This window comes from Ammodytes marinus (genome assembly GCF_949987685.1).
Source record: "Ammodytes marinus genome assembly, chromosome: 5".
NCBI classification, from domain to species: Eukaryota; Metazoa; Chordata; class Actinopteri; order Uranoscopiformes; family Ammodytidae; genus Ammodytes; species Ammodytes marinus.
In genome coordinates, this window is record NC_137234.1 from 23,233,924 (window position 1) to 23,259,039 (window position 25,116).

General features: G+C 41.8%; 3 protein-coding genes across 4 annotated transcripts; 1 reads left to right on the forward strand and 2 right to left on the reverse strand.

Annotated features, from left to right (window-relative positions):
* Positions 1–110: 110 nt before the first annotated feature.
* agbl2 (AGBL carboxypeptidase 2) lies at positions 111–8,062 on the reverse strand (the record flags this gene model as incomplete). Its single annotated transcript, XM_080027685.1, has 21 exons — positions 111–315; positions 497–632; positions 783–994; positions 1,084–1,114; positions 1,223–1,375; positions 1,532–1,547; positions 1,755–1,853; positions 1,955–2,026; positions 2,119–2,244; positions 2,437–2,515; positions 2,759–2,871; positions 3,033–3,133; positions 3,223–3,349; positions 3,585–3,744; positions 4,737–4,879; positions 5,046–5,447; positions 6,172–6,427; positions 6,550–6,700; positions 7,018–7,125; positions 7,313–7,486; positions 7,951–8,062. The coding sequence occupies 21 exons, from the start codon at positions 8,060–8,062 to the stop codon at positions 111–113; spliced, it is 2,976 nt and encodes a 991-aa protein (XP_079883811.1).
* Positions 8,063–10,142: 2,080 nt separating this feature from the next.
* Positions 10,143–18,945, reverse strand: fnbp4 (formin binding protein 4). 2 transcript variants are annotated; one of them, XM_080027756.1, is made up of 17 exons: positions 18,770–18,945; positions 18,183–18,260; positions 17,958–18,082; positions 17,363–17,537; positions 16,138–16,285; positions 15,890–15,977; positions 15,433–15,783; positions 15,102–15,294; positions 14,880–14,965; positions 14,636–14,740; positions 14,182–14,315; positions 12,992–13,161; positions 12,207–12,505; positions 11,987–12,104; positions 11,126–11,319; positions 10,800–10,957; positions 10,143–10,679 (listed from the first exon to the last, which is right to left on the reverse strand). In XM_080027756.1, the coding sequence occupies exons 1-17, from the start codon at positions 18,891–18,893 to the stop codon at positions 10,589–10,591; spliced, it is 2,637 nt and encodes an 878-aa protein (XP_079883882.1). In that variant the 5' UTR covers positions 18,894–18,945; the 3' UTR covers positions 10,143–10,588. The 2 variants fall into 2 exon arrangements, with proteins under 2 accessions (XP_079883882.1, XP_079883881.1); XM_080027755.1 differs by having other exon boundaries at positions 14,826–14,965.
* A 5-nt stretch (positions 18,946–18,950) lies between these two features.
* Positions 18,951–22,071, forward strand: LOC307250639 (seipin-like). The gene has a single exon (XM_080027765.1). It carries the CDS (start codon positions 19,326–19,328, stop codon positions 20,700–20,702), a length of 1,377 nt encoding a protein of 458 aa, XP_079883891.1. The 5' UTR covers positions 18,951–19,325; the 3' UTR covers positions 20,703–22,071.
* The last annotated feature ends 3,045 nt before the right edge of the window (positions 22,072–25,116 follow it).

Consider the following 25,116-nt stretch of genomic DNA (forward strand, 5'->3'; position numbering starts at 1 on the left):
AAACCTGTTGAAAGTAACAAAAATAACACTCCTCTTCGTCCACCAGACTATGATTCACATCACTGGCCAGAGAATAGAGATAATCAAATCAATCTGTAGTTCCCATTGACCTACAGCGGAGCAGATTTTGATGATCTTGTGGCGATTTCCTCTTGTAGAGCCAAACCTATTGGACGTTCTCTCCCAGAGTGAGAGTCCCTGATGTCCTTTGCCTGAAGCGTACCCAGAATGTCTCTCTGTGGAAGTGGAAGTTCCATCTTCAGAAGAGATAAACTAACTTTGTGCCTTTTGTCCCCCAAAGTTTCTTTTCCTAGTCTGAGGAAATTAAAAAAGCACAGAATACCTTTAAAAGACCATGCAAATTATGTAAAATTAAATAAATAATTCTTGTTGTTTCATCATTGCCCAGAGATCAGGGCTTATGTCCTGATCTTTTAACAGAGATTGCAACTTGAGCATTTACCAGTGTGCACATAAGGTTTGAAAGTGAACTTACCTTTTTCCTCTTTGGTCTGTGCCCCTCAGCACAGGCACAAATAGACTGCTGTGTGACTCAGTGTCATTCAGGGGGAGGTCGGGGCTGAGTGCTCTCTGGTTCTGCTCTCCAAGTAGTATAGATTTCAACAAACCCCCTGAATAAATGACAAGAGAAGGTAATAAAGCAGGGATGGATTAGCTCACAGAACAGTGATGAAGGGGGAAACATTTATTTATTTCTGTTTTGCTAACTTTATCACCACAAAAAAAAAATTATAATTTCATCATATGTGTGCATATAATACTTGAGGGATTGTCTTGTTTCACGCCTTGTTGCCCGGTCCTGGTTAGATTTTCCTGTAAGGAATCTCCGGGCACAAAGTAACGCTCTGAGACCCGTAAAGACTTTCTGTCTCTAACAATATGAAGGTCGTTGAACTTGTCAGTGGTGAAAGTTGACTGCAAGCGCTTTGTTGAAATAACTTCTGGAAGCATCTTGACGTACATGGAAGGAGACCTGTCAAGAAGAGCCAAATCAGTTAGTGAACTCAACACGTGGTTCTCTACTGCCTGTTGATAAGGACAGAATGTCTCTGTGATGTTTACCTTTGGGCCGCTGCAAGGGAAGGTGGCAGCCCTGTAAGAGGGAGACAAGTGTCACTACAACAGAACTACAATGTGAGCCGATGAAACTTTGCAGTTTTAAAAATGGACTAATTTCAATTCACTGTACATATGCACAAACCTTTTAGGACTCTGTAGGATACAAAGGTTTGTCGGGGGCAGGGCTGCTGTTGCTGGTTGGAGGGTATGGAATCCGTTGACGGTGGACGGATAGCACTCAGGTGCAGCAGTTGAGAGGAGCATCTCCAACGACTCGTATCCATCTTCGGATCATCTGTGAAAGCGAACCATGCATACGGTTATGTGTCTTGCAAGTGAAATACTTTAAATATATTTCATGGGTCTCTACCTGTGTAAGGTAACACAGATGTGTACATCCCGAGCTGTCGACATGCTGTTGACCTTCCATATAGCCATGCAGTTCTCACACCCTCCAGAGACTCGTCCTAAAACAAAAAACAATATGTCTCAGAATACAAGGCTATATTTCTGTTGCTTCAAGTATCAAAAGTAGTTTTCCGGCAGTTTCTCATTACGTCCATTAAACCTGAAGTGGGTATGTGAGTGAATGTGGATGTTATGAATGAAGAAAAATTTATCCTAAAGTCTAACTTGTGGGAGTATTCAATCTAGAAAATCTAGCTCACGTTTACCTTGATGGGCTCGCAGCCCTGCCACAGAGTCACCTGAGCGACGTCCCCCGGGTGAGTGGTGGGAAGAGGGTTGCCAGCTTTTTTTAAAGAAGCACTCGCCTTCACAAAGAAAGAATTGTAAATGGGAACAGCTCAGGAAATATTCTCACTTCTCACAACCTCCTCATTCTCCATATTCCCTCTCTCCATCCGTGTCCTACCTGCCATTTCTTCCTGGATCTTTCAAAAGGAATGCTCTCTCTGACTCTGTTCTCATGGGGCTGGCTGGTCTCCTGCAAAGAGCGTTCACTAATCAGTCTGCTTTGATGTCAGTAATACTTCAACCAGACAAGGGTGAGCATTTATTAATGGATTATCCCCTTACACTAGTTTTGATGCTGCTTTGCATGACCTTTGGCTCTGTGTCAATCTTCCCTCTCTCTGGTCGCAGCTTGTTCCTCTCCTTATGACTCTTCAGCCGTTTTTTCTTCTTCTTCTTGGCATTAGTTTGCTGTCGAGGAGAACAGGCACATGTGCTACAATGACTGATACAGGAGAATACACGATTCACTGCTCATTTTCATAAATGAACCCAAAGATCACTTGATCCAAAACATGACCATCACCATACAAAGAAAACAAAGCACTGGTATAAAAACCTTTTAGAGTATTTTTTCATTTGAGTAGATTTATGGCAGTATACCTCTGGACGGGCAGTTTGGGGCTGATTCATTAAATGAACTGGGAGTCCGTCGGAATCTGAACTGTTTGAACCGCTGGTGCTGTGTGAGCAAGCAAAAAAAAAATTCACATTCAAGCAGAGTGAGAGCATATTTTATACTCATCCCATATATTGCCCTAGTCTGGTTTGAATGTGTTTTAAAGTCAGCAATTCTGGAGTTTGTATGTTTACAAAATCACTTTTTATCAAAGTCATTATTTTAACAAAAGGTGATTTGACAAGAAGCGTTCATCTGGATTGCTAACTCAACCTTTTAAGAATAATAAGAAAAAAAATACATCACCTAGTTTCCAGGTCAGACACAGAGATGTTACAGTCAGCGCCCACATCTTTGCCCAGCCTATCTCTGAACTCCTTGCTCAACATCGCCGTCAGCTCTGTCAGACAGTTATTGGTCTGAAAAAAAAGCACAGAGGAAATATAATGGATGCCTGCACACACACACACACACACAAGGCTCACATTTAAATACCTGAATAAAAACATCTAAGCTTTAAAAACCACCACGTCTACATTTCAATATAATTTGCTGCCAGGCATGCTGCTTTATCTCTCACCTTTGTTGGATCAGGGTCACAGTAGTCCAGCAGGGTGTCACAAAAGCAAAAGCCAAGGGACTTCAGGTCTCGAGTAGTAAAATGTGTTCCTTTCCTGTCGCCTGCAGTTCAAACAGACCATAAACCCTCATACGAAAGACATTTAAGCGTATACACAGAAAAACTTGACATCTGCACAATTTAAACTCACCCAGGGTGGAGCCTCCAAAGGTGGCCTCCATAGTGTAGCTGTTTTTGATGCCAAGTCTCCACATGGCGATTCGTCCAGTTCCCTCTTTGCACTTCTGCACCCGGAACTTACAACTCCTAAAGGAAAACTAATGAAGATAGTTAATAAGATATTGTAGTTGACAGAAATTTAGACCATGGAATAGACACAGTTTCTGACACGTGCTGAATATGAAGTGTCCCGCACAAGTGTGGTGTTGTGGGTGTAAGATTGGTGACTGTTGAATATGCTTGTTGTCCAGTACACTAGGGATTTGTATGCATAAAAGGCCAGAAATATGAATGTTGAACATCTAATTGTACCTGTGGTGTGTTTGTCTTTACCTTACTACTGGCGTTCTTGCTCATCATTAGTGGAAAGACTCTCTCCTGAAGCTTCACCGAAGTGTCACTTCGGTCATTACAACCGTACATGAAGACATTGTTCTTACGGTTGTGCCCGTGAAAGTCACAGTAAAGAATGACCTCTGACTCAGCCATCAGCCTGGGGAATAAATATAACATAACAGGGCTAGATCATTTATTTCAGAAAATACACTGGTCAACATTGCAAACAGGAACATGTGGGAGAGAAATAGAGAGCACACAAATAGCGTATGAGACATGTTTGGGAAGCTTCTTCTAAAGCTTATTAAGACATAATTGACAGTGGAAAACGTTTTTGTTCCCTAAAGCTCCCTGAACAAGAGCTTGTCACTTCAAAGACCCTGGTTTAATCAGCAGCTGGGGACATTATTTGTGTCTCTGTCGTAAAATTTAATTTCTGTGTTACTTATGACTAATGCAATAAAGACAGATATGCAATAGAAAAAAAAGATATGTGACAAATTAAAATATAATCTCTAAGAACAGAAGGATCCCATTGGAATAATTTACAAAATATTTCTAATATATATATATATATATTATTATATAAGAATCAAAAGTCTGTAATGTTGTTTGGGACCTTTGTTCTCATACTTTAAAAACAGTACTAATTTAAACCACAGCTAAACAACAGAAAACAACAGCTCACAAACAAAATCTTTTCCATACAGTTAACAATTTTGTGGACGAATAGACATGAACTTAGAAATAACAGAAAGACTAAACACACTGTACACAAAATACAGGTTAATTAAAGACCTACTTGGAATATGAAGGTGTATTGAACTCTGAAATCCTATGTAGTATAAATGTGCAAACATTTTAGAAATCGGTTCATCGTAGCCTGAGAAAAGGCAGAAAGAGTGTTTATGGTCTCACTGTCTAACCCTACAGTTTACTAGTGTGACATCACACATGGGAAAATGTAGGGTTAGGATTAACAGGACAGCTGGGACAAGGGAAGACTGAGGGAAGAAAAACCTCATTCATTATATTATAAAAGCGATTTTATAATGATAGAATGCCGGTTCCGTATGGGTGAAGTATTCCTTTAATATGTGCTAGGTGTTTCAATGAGTTTGTTTATGCACGTCACGTGCCCTGTCTTACCTTTCCACCATGTTTCGGGTGTGCCACACACAGGGAAATGAATCCCTGAGCAAAGTCTTATAGTATCTGTTGAGGTCCCTGCCTGCCAGAGAGCAGCGGTAATTGCCCACTACCACACCATCTGGGTTCAGCATTGGCACCACCTGGAGCACCACGAATACAAAGTAGAAAAAGCAAAGTTAGCAGTACAAAGCATTACAAAACACAATCCAATTAATTCAGCTACTTTATAAATAGCTAATTAGTCATACAGTACTGTATCTCATGATAATAAGATCTGTCTGAGACTATGTGCCCTTGGTCCCTCACCTTGAAAACAAAAGTGTCCCTGAGTAGCTGCGCATCTTCTGAGTCTCCAAGCAGGAAGTCTAGGAACCCCTCCATCATCCAGGATCCGTTGGTCTCTCCAGGGTGCACTCGAGCAGTCACCACCACAGATTTCTTGGCCCTGCGGTCCACACTGCTGACCTCCTGGGACGTTATCGTTAACACATACACGGCATTCCCAGCAACGCTGTGGCACAGCACCCGCAGCTTACAGTATGAGCCAACTGCAGGGTTGGAAGAGATGCGACTAAGATAGCTCTGCAGGTGTGAATAGGTGTAAGGGTAGCAGTGGGCCAGGTAGCAAGTGTCTGAGTCATACGGGAACTGGAGAGTCCAGGTGAGTGAGTACAGGGGGATTATGTCGCAGTTGTTGTCCTTTGGATTCTATAAGAGAGATAAGAGAGAATGGTAATTGCTCATGGATAATGGTTTTGATTGATTTCAGTTCAATGCACTTAAAATGATTACTTCTGAACACTGTCCATTTGATGAATAAGTGGATGAAAGAGTAAACTTTCATTTGAATGATTTACTTGAACTTCTTTTTTTTTTTTTAAACCTTTATTTATACAGGTAAATCCCATTGAGTCCGGAGACTCTTTTTCAAGGGAGACCTGTTCCCATTTACACGTTACCATTCACACACACATTCATACACCGATAGTAGGCTAACTATCGACATTTTAAGATTGAGTCTCCTTTAATTTTATGTTAATTTTCAACACTGCAGTGCAGACATGTTGTAGTCAACAGAAAAAGCATAGAATATTGTATTATTATTTTGATTGAGGCATGTTTTATACAGACATAAGGGCTGTTGAATTTTAACTTTTTAACAGATTATTTCTCTTCTATTCCTCGCTTATGGCTAGCAGGACTCACTTCTTGTGCATATTAAATTATATTTCTATGATGCTACCTACACTGTTATGCAGTGAAAACAAAACTTATTGATAAGACATGATGCTTACAGGTTCTCAGTTATAGATTGAAAGAACTCCAATGCAATTACATTTTTTTTATAACCGCATGAACCGAAAATGACAGCTGAGGAAAAAACAAGGAGATGGGAGCATACATAACACCTCATGTCAGAAAGTTTACCTACCTGAATGTAGCTACGGTAGTATCTGATATTTGAGCCAGTGCGCTTCCATCCAATGCCTTCCCCCTCAGCAGCCCTCTCAGAATAGAGGAGTGGTCTCATACCCAGAGAATACAGGCTGCTGCTCTTCATCAAGTTGATGATGGTGAAGCGGTAGGTCACTCCGGCCTTCATGTTCCTGACCCGGAAGTAAAACCACTGCGTGTGCTTTCTGGTGTACAAGTCAGTGCGCAGGGTGAGCTCGTAGTCATAGGCGCTCCTGAACATAGAACAAATATTGGTGGAGGAAACTTCACCTAGAGCTACAGCGAAAACCGACAGAGATTAAATGGTCGAAAAAGTTGCAACAACTGATCAGTAGATAAGGCGACAGAGACTCACACTTGCACAGCCTTCTGGAGGTTCCCACTCTCAAAGCGTGACTCAAACTCAAGGGTGAAGTCTGCCTGATCGACTTCATAAGATGTGGCGCTTTTAATGGGCCCCCTGCTTCCTCTGACACGAGAGCAGGTGTAAAAGGGACGCTTAGTGGCTTTAACGAGATAGAACATAGGAAAAGGGTGAACATTAAAACCTTAAAACTTATTTATTAAAGCATTTGTATCTAGAATTATTCATTATTAAGAAAGCACCTAAATTCACAGGGGGGTTGTCATATCAATATGAAATCTACATCTTGAAGCATTCAAGCAAATTCCAACAGACCATCCACTCTCCAAGGGCTAGCTGTTTGCATCGAGTAAATAATTTGTTGACTGCATTGTGATGAAATTATGAACTGTGTAGCAATACCATGTAGGCTGGTGGTACTGTACCACAAATAAAATGTGCCTTTGCTGAAAAAGTTACCATGGTCAATGCAGTAAACCACCTTCCCCCGCTCCTCTCCTTGTGGCATAGGTGCCCTCTCATGTCCTGTGATCTGATAGAAGGACTCCGGCTCTGGGGGGTCCCACTCTACAAAACACACTCTACTTGTGTCATTACGTGTTAACTTTAACAGCAAAAGAGAACGCCAACAGTTAAAAAGTGGTTAATATAGTATTGATTTGTTTTATACTTTTTACTCAAGACCATATGTTACTACTGTTAAGCCTCTATATTAATCAGTAACGTGATGGTTTCAAATGCATTTCATAGCTACCTATGTGATGGATGATGTCGCTGATGACCTCACACTCTATGGGCCAACGGGGGTAGGAGACAGATTGGAAGTTAACCAGGTCTAGCGGCGCTCTGAGACTCAAAACTGGTCGGTCACCTTTAAAGTCGATGAGCAGCTGCCTGGTCCGCAGAGTCTGACTCAGGTTTATGGATACTGATTGGAGACATGAATTACACCTTCAATAACTGCTCCTTCCTGCTCCTGCACTCCCTGTAGGAGTATGCATGTTTCATCAAGTATGCATCCTTGCCTTCCCAAAACCACACAAGCATTTGTATTTAAAAAGGCATTGTTAACCCGGCCTGCACCTGATTGATTTGATTGTCTCAATCACAAAAGAGCTCTTGTTTAATATTGTATGCGTTTAGCGGTACGAAAGAGATGCAGTATAATCAATCCTTCCCGACAGGCATCACCAAAGCCTCCACTTGACTCTGAATAATAGGATTTCCACTCTGCATCAAACATGAGACAGATGAGTCGGATCAGGTTGAAGGGAAACAGGTTGATGAAGAGAATGTGCAGTCACAATAACCCTTTCAAATTCACATTAGACTACTAGAGCAACAGTCAGGCTACCTGCACCATGCATTCATATCTCAATAAAAACAACTTACACCGCTTCCTCCCTGCCATTTCCTCCTCGTCTTCCTCTGTGTTGGAGTCATTGCAGTCTGATCTGTCCAACAGGTAGGTATTCCACCAATTCCTGACAGCAGAGACAGCCATGGCGGAAGCTTTCTCAGCCTGAGTGGTCAGAAATGCAAGTCAATAATGTTGGATCCTAAATGACCAAACTGATGGAATTTAGTTTCCTTGGCCCCCGTTTCAAACCAGGCTATTAATCACAATACAAAGATGAGTGGTACACTACGGTACATACAATTGTAGTAACTACTATGCATTACCCACTACATTGTTTATTTTTTTAGTAACTACTACATTATAATTATATTATAATTATAATTTTATTTGTATAGCACCTTTCAAAATAGAGGTACAAAGTGCTTCACAAGCAAGATAAAAACAGTAGTCATGTTCAAGACAACAAAAACATAGTAAATAAAGCAAACACCAACACATAATCTCACATCTCCTCTGACTCGACCCACCCTCACCACGGACTGTTTTCCATGCTGAACTCTGGCAGGAGGTTCTACAGCATCCACAGTAGGACATCAGTGACAGTTTCTTCCCCCTGACTGTTGAACACCCACGGACAATACATAAACCATCTTTCGAATTTGGAGTGAACACGATCATATGACCCTAGTGATTCGTGTTTTTTTATAGTAATTACTACACGTTTATGCATTACCTAGAATATTTTTTTTTTTTACCTAATATAGTTTGTTTTGTTTTAACAAAAAAAAACATGTAGAAGTTACTAAAAAAAGAAGCTATGAAATAGGTAATGCATAACTACGTAGAAGTTACTAAAAACCTAAGTAGTAGTTACTAAAAAAATGAAAAAAAAAACGATGTAGTAAGTAGGTAATGCAAAACTATGTACAAGTTACTATAAAAAACCTAAGTAGTACTTACTAAAAATAATAACGATGCATCGACTAATGCATAACTATGTTGTATACCGGTTCTAAACAAAATGGAAGTAATGCATAACTATATTGCGTAGTAATATAGTTATGCATTACTTCCATTTTGTTGTAATAAGTTACTACAATTGTGTGTACCTTATTGTAAAGTGTTACGCTGGTTGGTTACTTACCACTAACAAAAGATCAAACCAATGATGGACCTGATGTTGACGATGTAGGCCTACCTGCACCTCTAGTTCATCTGGTATCACGACAGACAAGAACACTGCTTTTCGATAACTTGTAACTTGGATTTAGGTGTATAGGCCTAAAGGTGAAACAATAGTGTCAGTCATTTACCAGAGAAAGACAAACACCGGGGCATATTGGACAGAACTCACATGAGAGGTGCTGTAGGTGGAATTTGTCACGGGCATCTTTGGCAGCCATTCTGCAAAAAAAAAAAAAAAAAAAAAAAAGGGGCAAGAGAAGAGCTTCCTCTTGCCATTCACAACATTACGACGTCGACTATTGTGGCAAAGTGTTAGTTTACTGCGCTAACTGCACCGCCACCGACTGAACCACAGCAGCTCACACAGTAGCACAGGGGCCGTCTTCAGCACAGGCTTCCTGGCATCTCCAGAAATATAGCTGTTAATCCAGGGATCCACTTTGTGGGCGCTCGGTCGACAACACGACATCCATCAATCAAAACTAGCCCTTCCGTGTGTTGGAAACAGTCTCTTTTGCTTATTTCTTTGCCCAACGCTACCGAGCCGTTCTAAAAATGGGCAAGTCCGACAGCCACGTACCGCGCTTATAATTGATAACGCTTCTTAACATTTTCAAAGTGTTTCATAAACGGAATATGGTAACGCTTACCTGGCGGCTACCACAACTGGACAACCCTGGATCCATTTAGAAGGCTACACGATGTTGCCAAGCAACCTATTTTCTCAACAACAACGCGGTTGCCATGGGGATTCCGTAGAGCAGAGCCCCCCGCCCCCCCATTCCAGCTTTGTCACGTGCAGGAAATGCTTCTCAAAACCACGATTTCTCGTGATAACGTGGAGATCCTGGAGATGGCGCCAATGTAAAGAGTGTGATTATGTATAACGGGGGGAAAAAAACAGTCTTGCTGTGTGTTGCTAAAACCCAACTAGGCCTACTCATGACAACAAAAGAAAATAAAAGAAATCAGAGTGTGTATATTTAAAGTATCCTTTACACATTAAAAAGATGAGCACATAAAACAAATAAAACAATGAGGCATTAAAAGAAAACAGTTTAATAACTTTTTACAAAATATACAAGTTCAGTGATCCTTCTCCCTTCCAAAAACATGGCTTAGGCCTATCCCATTTGACATTTTATATACACAGTTGTAAAAATGCTCAAAAAAATAGACAATCCCTCAAAAAAAAAAACTTTGTGGTCATCTGCGTGGCGTCTGTACAGAAGATGGTGGTGAAGTATATTTCTGATCATGAACTCAATGCATTTGGCACATTCACAATAGTGACTACAGAAACAAGAAAAGGACATTCCAACCCCTCTGGTGAATGGGCTGCCATGTGGGGGTCACGAAATGTCTCCATCATGAACAATGTAAATGGTCAAGAAAATCAATAGATCACTAAACCAAAAGTTGAGCTGGGGAGGGATGGTTATGGTTGGAGTAGATATCTAAAAAACCATTGATCCAGGCCGGATGTTACGAGCTATTCGTCACCTTCCGTTTTTTAAGTCGCTGCCGCCAGTCATCTGGAAGTGCCTCAAAGTTGGCATTCTTTGAAGCTTTCCCTCTGTAGAATTAAAAACAGAACAGTTAGAATATCAGAAAAAAGGGGACGGTAGCGACATCCTTATATCATCATCACAACTAAATATTTATTCATCTATAGTCTATTCAAACATGAACATACGTCACAAACTGCTGTTGCTTCCAATCCTCGATCCCCCTTTTGTTAAGCTGATCCCTGTCCTCGTCACTGGAGCTGCTCTTCTCTTCCTCATCCAACTCCTTCTGGATGCTCTGCCACTTCTTCACCAGCGAAGGCATTTTGATCTTGTTCTTCTTCGACTACAGCGCCACAGGAAGAAAAAAATATGTTCAATTTAAGCATTGAATTACAAGGGTGGCTTAACAGGGCCAACATGGGGGGAAAACAACAACATTATTGGTATTTTAACAGATTTTCCTAACACATCTCCAGCCCTCTTTGGAAACTTGGTTAACTCTTGGACTCACCTTGTCTTTTTTCACTTTCTTGGTCTTGTCCATGGGCAGAGCTTTAGGTCCGGGGGGTTCAGAGGGCGGCTGGGGTGGTGGCAGTGGTGGTTGAGGAGGAAGGGCTGGGACAGGTGGGGCAGGAGGCTCACAGGGGTACAAAGGGGCAGTGACAACCGGCACACCCCAGTAGGCAGTGGCTGGCATTAGAGGAGCTGCAGACAAAGAGAAAACATTAAATCAAATTGAATATTGAATCAAGCTTGAAGTACTGCAATTGCATGCATCCACCCTAAACTTAAAAGGTGCTGTGTGTAATATGACATCATCAAGTAAGTTCTAGAAAGTTCTAGAACGCAACGCTCCCTGGGTAACCCCACCCCTTTCGAATAATAACAGAAGCTACAGTGGCCTTCAAGGACAAGAATAATTCTAAATTCTAAACAATGCACCTGATGACATTCCAACTATGCCACTTCCAAAATGGCGGCGACAAGGCCTTGGTCCAAGGTATAGAGAAATATAGACATATATGAGACCCTTTCTAAGGAAAAAAAATAATAATTCTAAAAAAAAAAATTCCGCTATTATGCACTAAATTAAACGTAGTCATGGATATTATAATAATTTTCTACAAAATCTGCTAGGAAATAAAAACCCAAATTCTACACACTGCAGGTTTAAGCTTTCTGGTATGCATTTACTCAGTCGTTATACACATACTGTATTTCTTGTCAGTTCTTTTTTCTTATTTCTATGACTGGGAGCATTTTGCACCATCTTGCATAGCCAAGGTAAGTTGTTTACAGGTGGATTTGTAATGAGGCCATTTACACAGATAATACATTTATATGTAGTTGCAGATATAGTGTTTTTTTTTACCTGCAATGGCAGCAGGCTGGGTATAGAGAATTGGACTGCTGCCGATAGTAATGGATTTATTCAGCTGAGCAGCTTTACGTTTTTGGCCCTTTCCCAAGGGTCCCGGGAGCTCCGCCATCTGTGTGAGGGACAAGAAATAGTACAGTTAACAGCTGCTACTGCTTTTTATGAGTTTACAAATGTAGCATTTTCAGGAGTTTACTATTAAAGAATAATATACCTTCATGCTAGCAGTGCCTGAAGGTAAAGGAGGCCTCCCACTGCCGTCCTCCTCGGTTCCAGGGGCCGGAGGCTCCCCGTCGTTATCATCGTCCATCTCCATCTCCACCTCCATGATCTCTTCATCGCTGTCAGGGGGCGGGGGAGGTGGAGGGGGGGAGCCTGGGGGGAGAGGGGGAGGTGGGGGGCAGCCGGGAGGTGGAGGGGGGCTGGCAGGAAGAGGAGGTTCAGATGTAGGGCATATTGATGATGCACCGGGCAGAGGAGGTGCTGGTGGGGCAGGAGGGGCATTGGAAGATCCTGGGGAAAGAAAATGTAAGAAAATGGGTGTTTAGTAAAGGCAACATTTTGTCACGTGCACAAACAATTTGAAGAACATTGATACAAGTTATTTTTCATAAATAATTAAAGAAAACTGTTAAAACGGTAGAGTCAGCGATTTTGGAGAATGCGTGTTGTCGAAATCCGTGAATATCTCCTCATGAACCAGATACTGTGTGGGTAGTGAAAGAAAAATCCAGTGTTAATACACAGCTCTGTAAACGGGTATGTTCCTAGCTACGGTGGGCCCCCTTTATTTACATACCAGTTTACAGAGCCTAGGCTGTGTATTAACACTAGAAGTTTTTTCAGCAAACACATTTTTGCGGACGGGCAGTGGATCGGGAGGAGATATTCACTGATTTAAAAATAAAAGTGATTTTGACAACACACATGCTCCAGAATTGCTGACACAACCTTTTAACGGTCAGGTTTCAAGAGCAGCAGCACTAGTAAAAGACTGACCTGTTGACACACCAGGGCATATAGATAAGGTTTTGGTATCCCCTTGGCTGGAAGTCTGAATCTCGGTACCTTGGTCGCCCTTCAGGTCTTCCTCTTTGTCCTCCTCTGTTGGGAAATCCCACTGGGAGGCACTGGTCCGGTCGTTCACATAGAAATACCGCCTGTGCTCTCTAAAAAGTGGGACAACAGAGATAGAAGGCAAGAGTCTCAACGACTGGCCAAGCAACTGGCTGAGTGGTATGATACCCTGGGACAGAGGGGGCAAAGGGAGTGGACGTACTAACGGCCACAGTAAGGGGACAGGGGTGTTTGTATGGACAGCGACTTTAGCCATCCAAAAGATAAGGCCCAATTAGAGTGTGGTTATGGATGTGGATAGGGAACCCACCTTGCTCTCAAAAAACAAGAAAGCAAATCTAAAAATCTCTAGGTCCTCAAAGGAGCATTCAGCAGCTCACACCATGGTTGTCACATTTGTTCCGTTTTAGACAACCATTCCCTCCCAGACACAGTTCCAGGACGCCAGGGAGGAATCATCATTATTATCATCATCATCAAACAAACATAGTTCAGAATAAAACAAGCACATAGTCACATCATTTTACATCAGAAAGAAGAAAAATAATAAACAGGAAGACATATGAAATAGAGTAGGTCTGACCTGTTGGATTCCCGTCATTGCTCCATCTTCACCTTTTATTTGATGCGCGACACTCCTCGCTTCCAGGGCATCACTCTGTCTGCATTGCATTCTGGGAGGTTGTAGTCCTGTAAAGTGCAAAGCTCTCCCACGCAACCAAACCTTCCTAAAATACCCCACCTGCCATATTTTCCACTGACTGGACTCATAATCAGTCTAAAAATGCCCTCACAACAAAAGGGCTTAAGAGTCTGTGTTACAGTGGGGACAGAGAGGCCGCTCTGTGTCAGGTATATTTAACAGGAAGCAGGCTGGCCCAGAGTAGATGCTCCCTTATCAGTACAAGCAAGGCAGAGTGCCAGGATTGCATCACAGACACCTGAAGACAGTCTGTTTCTGGTAAGTATTCTGATCCTCTCGGACTGGTTAAGCTTCTCCCCAAGTCATGATACAAAGTCTGCAACCTCGGCCCTGAGGGGGAGTGTAGTCACGCGGTAAGATTTTTGGGGGACGAGGGAGTTTAGAGATGTGAAAGGTAAGGAGCGCGTACCTGTCCCAGTGGCAGGACCAGCCTTTAGGGGTGGCGTTAAGTTCGTAATGTTTTATGTGTTCGGCAGCTTCCTGCAGCCTGCGGCGAAGATAGACCCCATTCAGAGCGCCCGCTCGCCAGTCAGCAATCCGAGTCTGGAAATAATGAAAAATACAAAGAGAATGGAGTGAGACTAAAGCCCAGAAAGTAGAGGTGAATGGATGAGGAGACTGATAAGACAGCAGCGCCACAAGATTGATGAGTAACATGGAAGAGTAATTACCGTAACTTCTCAAAATGACTGCTTGTGATGGATTATTATGAGAATTTTAAATATTAAGCACTACCACATGGCCGTGTGCAAAAATTATATGAAATGAAAATTAAGCTTTAAATATTTTAGAAGTGGCACTGGGACAGCTTTGACTGGAACCTAGGGTAAGGTTTCAGAGACACGGCACCATTATCCACTCACCTCAGTTTGTAGCAGAAGCAACTGAAAGTTTGAGATCGTCTTTTTGTTTATCCCTAGGAATTCCATCTTGCTTGTTAAGGTGTTAGCCAGTTCTCCAATCTGAAACTGTATTGTTTTTAGACATTAAAAGCGTGTCTTGAAAAGAGATGGATACCATTATTTTGATAAGAAACAGTAACACTGTTGTTACCTTGAGCTCAGGTGTTTCCACTTTAAGCTCGGGCGTTTCCACCTCTTCTTTTACCTCTGGTTTTGAAGCCGTGTTCTCCTCAGAATTGTCCATTTCCTTTTCATCTCCTTCGGCAACACTATCTAGAACTTTAGGCAATGCTACAACACACAAGAGAGGCTTTTAAGTATGCAGGGATTTGAGACTAAAACATTCAAGAGGGATTTTTTTTAAATATATTTTCACCCACTCCTGTCATACATGCCCTCCATCCAATGTGTAATAACTTGAGCTTACCCATCTCTGAATTGTCCTGCAGGTCTGAGCCTCTGCTGCTGGAGTCGGGGCTGGCAACAGAGGGAAATGCAGTCTTCCAAAGACTTTTCTTCAGTGTAAGAGCACGAGAGCCAGAAGCTTCTTGGCTCGTCTCTGAAGAAGGACTGGAGCCCCCTGCACTCCCATCACCATCCTCTAGTGCCCGGAGCTCAGCCTAGGAGTCACACAAGAGCTCAGTCAGAATGATGATAACAGTCACTTTACAACAAAAAAAGAAAAAAAAAAAAAAAACTGTAACTCCTGCCAACTATGCTATACTAACTTAAAAATAAAAAGTGTGATAAAAACCCACCTTTTTCCTCTCCAAAGCCAATTCCAAATCCATTGTGTCTTCCTCAGTCTCCTCTTCAGCATCCGAGTTTTCTCTCGACTGCTTCTTGGCACACACTTCTTTCTGAACAGCGGGGACCTCGGGGAAGTCAGTGTCCCTCAGAGGGGTAGAGGGGGATCCTGCGGGACGAACACCTTCTCCGTCGGAATCCAAACTGTTCTCAGTCTCACCCAAACCTTTAAGCAGTCTTTTCCTCCATTGTTCTTCTGCTTCTTTCACTTCGGAGGGGATCAGAGGACCAAGCAGAGATGCAGCCACTCCACAGCGCTCCTCTTCTTCACTCGTGAGGCCCACAACACTCTCTATTACCTCCTTTACACAAAACATAGGGGGATGCATTAAAACTCAGAATAACAAACCTCAAACGCCACAGAATCAAGTTGTTCAACATTTGTGTTGGGACTTAAACGAAACCTGCCTTCAATTTGGTCTCTTTCGGCGCTGTTGTGCCTGCAGCAGACGCAGTACTTTCCTCGTGAGCTGTGCAGTTGCCATTGACACTAGAGCTGCAAAAAAAAAAAAAAAAAAAACATCACACACACAGTTGACTTTTTGAAGTGTAGAAAAAAAAGTGAAAGGGTGTATGTATTTCGGATTATGTAGGTAGTGTGATATTCCTTTCAAAAAGGTAAAGATTCTGATGCGGTCTCTGTCAGTTGCTCGTACCTGTTGGCATAATTCCCCAGGCTTTGCATCTGATCAGCCAGATAGTGTGGCAGCTCCCAGGACACTTCGTTGGTCAGAGTGTTCCAGTAGTAGTAACAGCCAGAGTTATCATCCCATACCTCCTGCCAGTCTCCCATCTCTACATCCACTGCAAAAAAAAACATATCCATTAGACACTTCAAAATCACAACGATACTCATTTTAGCTGATATATTACGCACAACTTTTTATTACCCCACAAAAAAACACCAACCTTCTTCTCAGTCAAATCTCAATCAAGGCAGTCCATTTGGCAAGAAATCTATACATTTTGATGAGTTGTATTCCAAAGTCTGAATAGTTGTTTACTAATATAAAGAAAGTGGCTGGTGCTTTTTAGTAAGCTAGAAGCTCTAATATCAAAGCAAAAAAAAAGATAATACTGCTTTGTTATTTTGTGAAGAAAATTAAAAATATACAATTTCTTCATTAAAGTATTGTAAGACTGATAAAAAAGGAGTAAATTGTTGAATCAGGAGGAGACTTTGGGATGCACAATTTATCTTAAAGGTTCAGCAAGCGGGGGCGCCTTTAGCTCAGTTGGTAAGGCGTCCCCCTCCCGGGCCGGGCCCAGCAGCAGACCCGGGTTCGATTCCCACCCGCGGTCGTTCTCTGCATGTCACTCCCCTCTCTGCCCCATTTCACCTCTGTCTCTCTGCACTGTCAATAAAGCATAAAAATGCCAAAAAAAAAAATCAAAAAAAAAAAAAATGTTCAGTAAGTGGAATGGTCAGTTTAGCTAACTTCCTGCAGTTAGCAGTCCCCTCCCTCATCCCCGCATCACCACATTCATGCACTGCAGTCTTCAAGCAGCGAGTTATATAGCATCATCACAAATCCATAAGTGTGATAAAACATGATAAAAACCACCAAAACATACATTGGGAAGGATTTTTACCTGCTTCGCCATTGTAGGCGCATACACATTAACCCATCTGTCGCTCTGCACGTGCACCGGCAGTGAGACGGGTGCCGGTTTGTAGCGTTCTCTCTTCTGATTGGTTATCAGTAGTGGGATCCCCGAAAAGTGTATTTGCCGATTACATGCAGAGCGACTGACTGAGAGATCGGCTTTATGAAACGCGCACACTATACAAGTTATCACTGTATAAATAAAGAGCGATTTAACACTTATATTAACATAAATAAATCGCTTACTTCACCTTTAAATAGCACATATAGTTACCTCCAGCTAGTGAGCACTGAGTATTGTACTCAAACTCTGTGTTTTGTTGATTCTGCCCATCACTTGCAGCTGGCTGCTGAGTGTTGACCTCAGGTCTGGGTGGGGTGGTAGCTGGGACTGAAGGTTGAGATGCTGCCTCATCCGGACTTGGTTGAGTGGTGATAGCATCAATTTCCTGTGGTGGGAAAATGGCAACAGGACTAAAAAAGAAATCCTGAGAAAAACACCCTTCAAAAGCACTAGTGTTTCTGAAATATATATACATTTTCTAATGTAATTAATAACTGTGCTCAACTAACACCGACAATTTATGTTATAATCCTACCCAACATTGATTATAAATTGGGAAAAACCAAATGCTGCAGTGAAGTATATGTTCTAATAGCACCACAGATTTGAACATGGAATGTGGTTGTTGCTTTAAAAATACTGGTTTGTGCAGAATGCCTCATCATAACATATAGGATAACTGGTTCACTTACTAGTATCACCTTACATATCTTGAAGGTATGTGAAGAGAACAAAAACTCAACATTCAGAATCCAGTGACTCAAACAGGGGATTAAGATTTTATGCTAATTATTACAATACTCACAGCCATGAAATTAGCCAATGTACTGTCGATGTCAGCTGGCTGGTTGGGTTTGGAATTGGCAATAGGAGGGTCGCCAGCATCCTCATCATCACTGTCCTCATAGGCTCCAAGCAAAGACAAACCCTCTACGGGCGGAAATATAACAACTTTGTTCAGTCAAATGGCACCCAGTCTATACGTATTAATTGCCTCTCATTCACAGACACTCAAACGCAGTTACGTTACCTGTTGCCTTTACTGCGGCAGGTCTTACGTTTGTGGGTATTTCTCTAAATAATCTGTTCCCGTCAGCCTCCTGTTCGTCTGCAATGAGCGACAGAGGGAAGGTTAACGCTTCAGCAGTAGCTGCAATATGCTAGCTGTAGCACGGCAAGTTTTCACAGTCTGACAAACAGCAAGCTATAAGCTAAAGTCTTAATTACTCCCACATAGGCACACATCCTAGCACTTCCAGATAAAGCAAATACAATGTAACCGTAGCTTTGATAACTGGTCCAGCCATTTGCCTGGACGCCCGTGAGCATGTTTTGGAAGCTTCACAGTAAAGGCTAGCTTGCATACGGCTAGCTTAGCACGCTAGTCGATGGCTTATCCGCAAAATGGAAAATAGTACGGGCTCGTTTGACGACCTACAGCTAAGATTTAATTTATTCTCTGTGACAGTGTAACTTTTCACCCAGCGCTACTACAGAGGCTTCATTTTGTTAAATAAATATTTTTTTTTGCAAGATGGGCCTCGTTTCACAACTCGAGCACTTAGCATTTAGCTATCCTGTCGCTAGCTATCCACAGAGACGACACCCATATATTACCATCGGATCCCGAGGGTGCTTCCTCCCTTTCCCCAGCATTCCCCCCGCGGAGCCCGGGAGGTGAAAGCTGCAGAATGGTTCTCCGACCGATGGCTCCTCCCGTGAGTCGACATTTCTTCCCCATCTCTGTCAGGGTAACGGTGGCCTGCTCCCTTCACGTCGTTCGTTGTTGCAGCTCCGCTCTGCTTACCCTGCTTCCTCGAGCTGCCACAAAGTAAGCTATCAACTTCCGGTTCATAAGTCATGTTTTGTATACCAGCAGCTTTGACGGGACGCTTATAGCTACGTTGCTAACGAGCTTAGACACCAACCGAGCTATTCTGTACAAATCATATACTGTACAAACCTACAGTCTATGGTAGGGAAACATCAACTTCAGTCTCTAGCGGCCGATGATATTTTGATTTTGTCGAGTAGTTTGTGGGCCAAACTAGCATTACCTAGCGTTATAAGCTCAAACGTCGCTGGGGGTGTAGTTAGTAAGTAGTAATTCGGTCTAGAAATGGGAGGGCGAAGATAAGCAATTACACAGTTTTGGGTGGGGAGCCGCCCACTGATGTATGAACATAAAGAGGAGCCACTGCGGAGGCAGCGGGCTACAGGGCTCGGAGGAGAAACGAACACGCAACAAACCAGGACCACAAGAAGCTCTGCTAATTCCGGACCAGACAGGATGGGGGGTGCAGTGGGTTACGTTTTCCACTGGCTGCAAGATGTGGCGGCTGTGACTCTCCTCAAAGCCCGACGGACTCTATTCCAGGCTGCCATCCTGTTCTCCGTCCTGCTTCTGCTCCTGTGGGTGTCCATCTTTCTGTATGGAAGCTTCTATTATTCCTACATGCCCACCGTGAGTTTCTCCACCCCTGTGCACTTCTACTACTCCTCCGACTGTGATGCCTCAGAGTCCGCACTTTGTTCATTTCCCATGGCCAACATCTCTTTCATGAAGAATGAGAAGGACCAGGTGATGGCTAACGGTCAGCCTTACCGGGTATCTCTGGAGTTGGAGATGCCAGAGTCTCCAGTGAATGCACAGCTGGGTATGTTCATGGTGAAGATGTCTGCTTACACCAAGGGTGGGAAGATAGTTTCGTCAGTGGGACGATCTACAATGCTGCATTACCGCTCCAGCCTTCTGCAGACTATGTCTACTTTCCTGTTCTCCCCTTTCCTTCTGACTGGCATGACTGAGCAGAAGCAGCTCATAGATCTAGAGCTCTTCTCAGACTACAAGACCAACGCCTATCAACCCACTGTCGGCGCGGTCATCGAGATCCAGTCCAGACGGGTGCAGATCTACTCCTCTCAGCTCCGTATCCATGCCTACTTCACCGGTATACGATACGTTCTGTACAACTTCCCCCTGTTGTCTGCCGTGATCGGCGTGGCCACCAACTTTGCCTTCCTCAGTGTCATTGTGCTGTTCAGCTACCTGCAGTTCCTATGGGGCGGGCTCTGGCCTCCGAGCCAAGTGAGAGTCCGGGTCATGATGGGGGACAACGCCCGCATCCAGCAGAGGAGAGAGGATGCTCGGAAGCGCATGGAGAGGGAAAACTCGATGAAGGAAGTCAATGTTCCCAAAGTGATCGGACCTCTGGATGAAACCTCTGAGTCCAAGGGAAATGACACTGTGGCAGGGCCTTCATCATGGAAGCCCTCAGTAGTCCCTGTGACGGATGAGCTGGACAGCAATGAGGTGTGTGACTCTGAGGGAATTGTCATGGTTGCAGGGCCGTCATCAAGGAATCCCTCAGTAGTCCCAGATGCCCCGGGTACTGATGCTCCAGATACCAAGGAGGGTGAAGAGTTTGAGTCTGACTCTGAGGGGCCAGAGGGGGAAGACGGCTCGGATGTGTCAGGGGATGGATGCCAGCTGACTGACCAGTCTGAGACAACACTGCGCCAGAGACCTGGATCCTCGATGAGACAGTGAACCAGGCTGCCCAACACAGTTTAAAGTACAGATAGTATATGTATGCCACCATGCAATCTCCCCCCACTCTTTTCTGTAGACCAATTGACTCAAGCAAACCCCTTGCTTGTATATGTCTTAAACACTGATGCATGAGAATATAAAACTTCTGTTTTTGTTGTGTTGTTTAGCTCACAAAGTACAGTTTATTGTCTTGTGTTAAGAACAGTTTACCTCGTTTTTACTCTGACCTCCGCTTATTGCTTATGTCTTTCTGCTGTTTGTGCCACCTTAGTTATGATCTCTATAGCAGGAGATACTACATTCCAGCTCTGGCTTGTCCGACAGGAATTTGCTTTTACCATCAGCCTGTGTTACCTAACATTTTAACACACCCTCTTAAAGCCGTTTAATCCCGCCAATGTTTTCCCCACATCATGGCCAGATGACAATAGCCCGGGTACGTTTTCTGGCAATCCTCACGTAAAATGAAAAGTAGACGGGACTCTCCTTAATTAGTAAGAGTAAATCTGATTATGTATTTGAATGTAGCTGCCCCGCCCTTGAAGCAAACTTTTATATTGGCCTAGGAAATTCTCAAAGCTTGGTCAAAAAGCACACACATAAGTCTTGTGACTCCCTTTTTCTCAGAGCAATTTGATTTGGAAAAATGGGCCTGAAATAGTGTCTTTGTTTTTCATTACATCCCATAACGTGCATGGGTCCAGCCTGGGGGACAGAAGGATTTTCTCGCATTTATCATTCTATTTCATGGTGCAAAGAGAGATGTTCTGTCTCAATGTAACGGGTGGTTTTTACTGCGGTGGCACGTTTAGTTAAGGCTTCAACGCACTTACAAAGTTGGTGTTCATTCAATCAGATCTTTGTTTACGGTATCTGTTACAGTGCAGTTTGCATTCTACAGTTTCATTTTGTGAAAAGAGTATTTATTTTGTTTTCATTACAACAAAGCACTAAGGTATTTAAGAATTTAGGTCATTTAAGGGTGTTACTAAAAAGTCTGTTTGTATTTAACATTATGGAAAGTGAAGTATGAGAAGGATAAGTGATGTTACATTTTTAAAATGTGTGGGGGTTGTGTGATCTAATAAAGTGAAGGTGATGCAGGAATATTAACCTACACCTACACCTGCTTAGGGTCTTAAAGAATGTTATGTGAACATCTGTTCAAGTTGTGTTGATGTGAGAATTTGTACCAAAGATACCATTAAATACTTCACACTCAAAATCTCTAATCTTGGACTCTGTCATGCACAGTCTCCTTCTAAATGTCTCTGCAATTATATGAGTAGGTGTTATTGTCTACAGAAAAAATCTACTGAAAATGCTCATAACTTTGTCACTATAAAGGTTTTTCAATAAATTCACATTAAGTACTACAATGACAGGGTTTGTGTCCTTTTTGCCTTAACGTATGAGATTTGTAGACCCGAATCTGAGAACTTTTTATGAAAAAAATATACTGTACTTCTCTCCATATCTGCAATTTATATTTTCCATGTTGAGAACAATAGATTTTTCTTTTGGGTGTGACTCAAATACTACATTAATAACATTTGAAACAGTCGAAAAATATATACATTATATCTTCAACAATATAAGTTATGTGTAGAATCAAATATTTTCCCCCAAAAAAACAATCATGCAGTCTAAAGTGAATTAGTCACACTGTAAGTTTTACATTATTATAGCACTGGAGGCAGAATTGTATATATTAGGCATGGACATTCTCGAAACGGTTTCAAACCCTTTTAGAGGAAGTCCATGCACAGGTCTTGTGGCCCATTTTTCTCAGAGCAATTTGATTTGGAAAATGTGCCTGAATGTGTCTTTGGATTTAAATCCTAGAAAAGAAATGCACATGGGTCCTGCCTGGGGAACAAAATACATTTTTGGCATTTCATGGTGCAAATAGAGACGTTCTGACTCATAGGAATAGATGAGTTTTACTGCGGTGGCACATTTAGTTGAGGCTGCAACACTTACAAAGTTGTTGTTCATTCAATCAGCTCTTTGTAGTAAGTATCTGTTACAGTGCAGTTTGCCTTCTGCAAATTGTGATAAGATTTTGCGAATTAAAAGTCTGTTTAAGCATGTTTGTATTCAAATTTAAGGAACATGAAGTATGAGAAGTATAAGTTACGTTACATGTTTAAAATTGGTGCTGGTTGTTTGAAATAAAAAAGTGAAGGTGATGTAGGAATCTTTTGGAATATGGTTCATCCTCCATGTATTTAACCTGGCAGCATCTGAAGTCTTCCTGCATCCACACTATTCGCACTTTACTTAGTATTACCATGTAATCACCTGGTCAATGATCAAATTCCTTCGTGATTTTCTCTACTTATGACATCTATTGCAGTATGTCCGTCCTGGGAGAGGGATCCCTTACTCTGTCGACTCTCCCTGAGATTTCTTAAATTTTTTTTATTCCCGGTAAAGGGTTTTTACTGGGAGTTTTTTCTCAGCCGAGCTAAGGGTGTAAGGGCAGGGTGTCATATTGTATCATATTGTATCATATATCATATTGTATGAAATGTAAAGCCCACTGAGACAAATGTGTGATTTTGGGCTATACAAATAAAACTGATTTGATTTGATTTGATTCATGGGTGTTTAGGGGCAAGGTTATGTGAGCGTTTGTTCAAGTTGTACAAAAGAAACAGTTAAATACTACACACTCCAAATCTCATATCTTGGACTCTGTCATGCAGAATATCCTTGTAAATGCATCCGCACTTTTGAGTAGGTGTTATTTATAATAGTAAATTAATAACACATGTTATTTATATAGCACTTTTCTCTCAGTCAGAGCGCTTTACATAACACAACAATAAAAAAACTAAAAGAACATGTAGAGTTGATGGGGCTTGGGTTGGTGGGGTTGGGTTATTTATGGCACATATTTCCCTCGATTGGACAATTGTGTTGCTTTAACCCATTGATGACGGCTGCTGCGCGATGCCACATTGGCTTTCCTGCCTGATGCTGCGTCGCGCAGCATTATTACTTTATCTAATTTTCATGGCATTCCCAGCATAGAATGCACTGTCATTGGTTCAAATACACATGAGGTGGGTTTTGTTGATTTTTTTAAGACCACGTGACCACCCAAAAGGTGTGTGGTTTGCCGAAAATCATGTCAATCAAAAAAATAAAAAATAAAAAAATAAAACAAAATAATAAAAAAAATACGCCAGCTATGTCGGCGACAGAACAGTTAGTGGCGTTTGGTGCGCAGAATCAAGGTCTACTATAGACTACTGACGAAAATCACACAACACATTGCATCTATTTATTAACAATATTTAATAATTTTCTAATTCATCTAATTTTGACGATTTTTAGAAATATTTGTTGGTTTGTAAGCGCTGAGGGAGCATGTTTAAATAAAACCTGTGAACCTTAACTTTTAAATGTATTTTATTTCATGTTTCTATGTGCTACACAGGCTTAGATATTAAGGTTTTGGTAGACTTGACAATTCGTACTATTTTTTCAGAAAACCCTCAGGCATTAAGGACATGCATCCTAGATTGCCATAGTCATCAATGGGTTAAAGGTTTCTCAATTAATTTACATGAAGTGCTACAATGACTGCCATACCATGAGATTGGATACCCAAATCCGAGAACTTTTTACATAAAAAAGTTGGTCAAAAACTGAAATGACTTCTGACAATTTGTGCTATGACTATTTCCCATGTTGAAAAAAACTTATTTTTTTAGTCTGTCTCAGGTACTACATAAATAACATTTAACGGTCACAAAATATAAACATTTTATTCAAAAATAACCAGTCATCCAGTTTAAATTGTAGACGTTTTAGTGTAAAATATCACTGGAAGCAACATTTTACACTTGGACTTGGAAGTTCTCGAAAATGTTTCAAATATTTTTACAGGAAGCGCATGCATAAGTCTTGTGGCCCCTTTTTCTCAGAGCAATTCGATTGGGATAACATGCCTGAATGCCTTGGTTTGCATTATCTCTTGGAAAATAAATGTACATGGGTCCAGACCGTCCAGCCTAGGGGATAGAAGGAATTTCTTGCATTCTGTGTCATGATGTAAGAGACGTTCTGTCTCTCAGTGTGACAAGTGTTTTTTTTCTGTTTTGTTTTTACCACTGTGGCAAATTTAGTTAAAGCTTCAACGCTTTCACAAAGTTGGTGTTCATTCAATCAGATCTTTGTATTCAGTATCTGTTACAGTGCAGTTTGCATTCTGATGTTTAATGTTGTAAAAAAGTGTATTTTTTTGTGTTTTCATTACAACAAATAACAAACAAACGGTCATCCAGTTTATAGGTAGCCTAATTACTTTTAGTGAAATCTTTATATTATTGTAGAATTCTCAAAAAATAATCGGATGAAAGACATATTTCTTTTTTTGGACGAATCTTGATAAATCTTT

Bases quoted from the DNA above. Each gene is read 5' to 3' on its own strand.
- fnbp4 (XM_080027755.1), bottom strand. From the start codon at position 18,893: ATGGGGAAGAAATGTCGACTCACGGGAGGAGCCATCGGTCGGAGAACC. The intron at 15,978-16,137 runs GTACGAGCAACT...TTTTTTTTGCAG, and splicing joins CTGGGGAATTATGCCAACAG to CTCTAGTGTCAATGGCAACT. The intron at 15,784-15,889 runs GCAGGTTTCGTT...TTTTGTGTAAAG, and splicing joins CGAAAGAGACCAAATTGAAG to GAGGTAATAGAGAGTGTTGT.
- LOC307250639 (XM_080027765.1), top strand. From the start codon at position 19,326: ATGTATGAACATAAAGAGGAGCCACTGCGGAGGCAGCGGGCTACAGGG.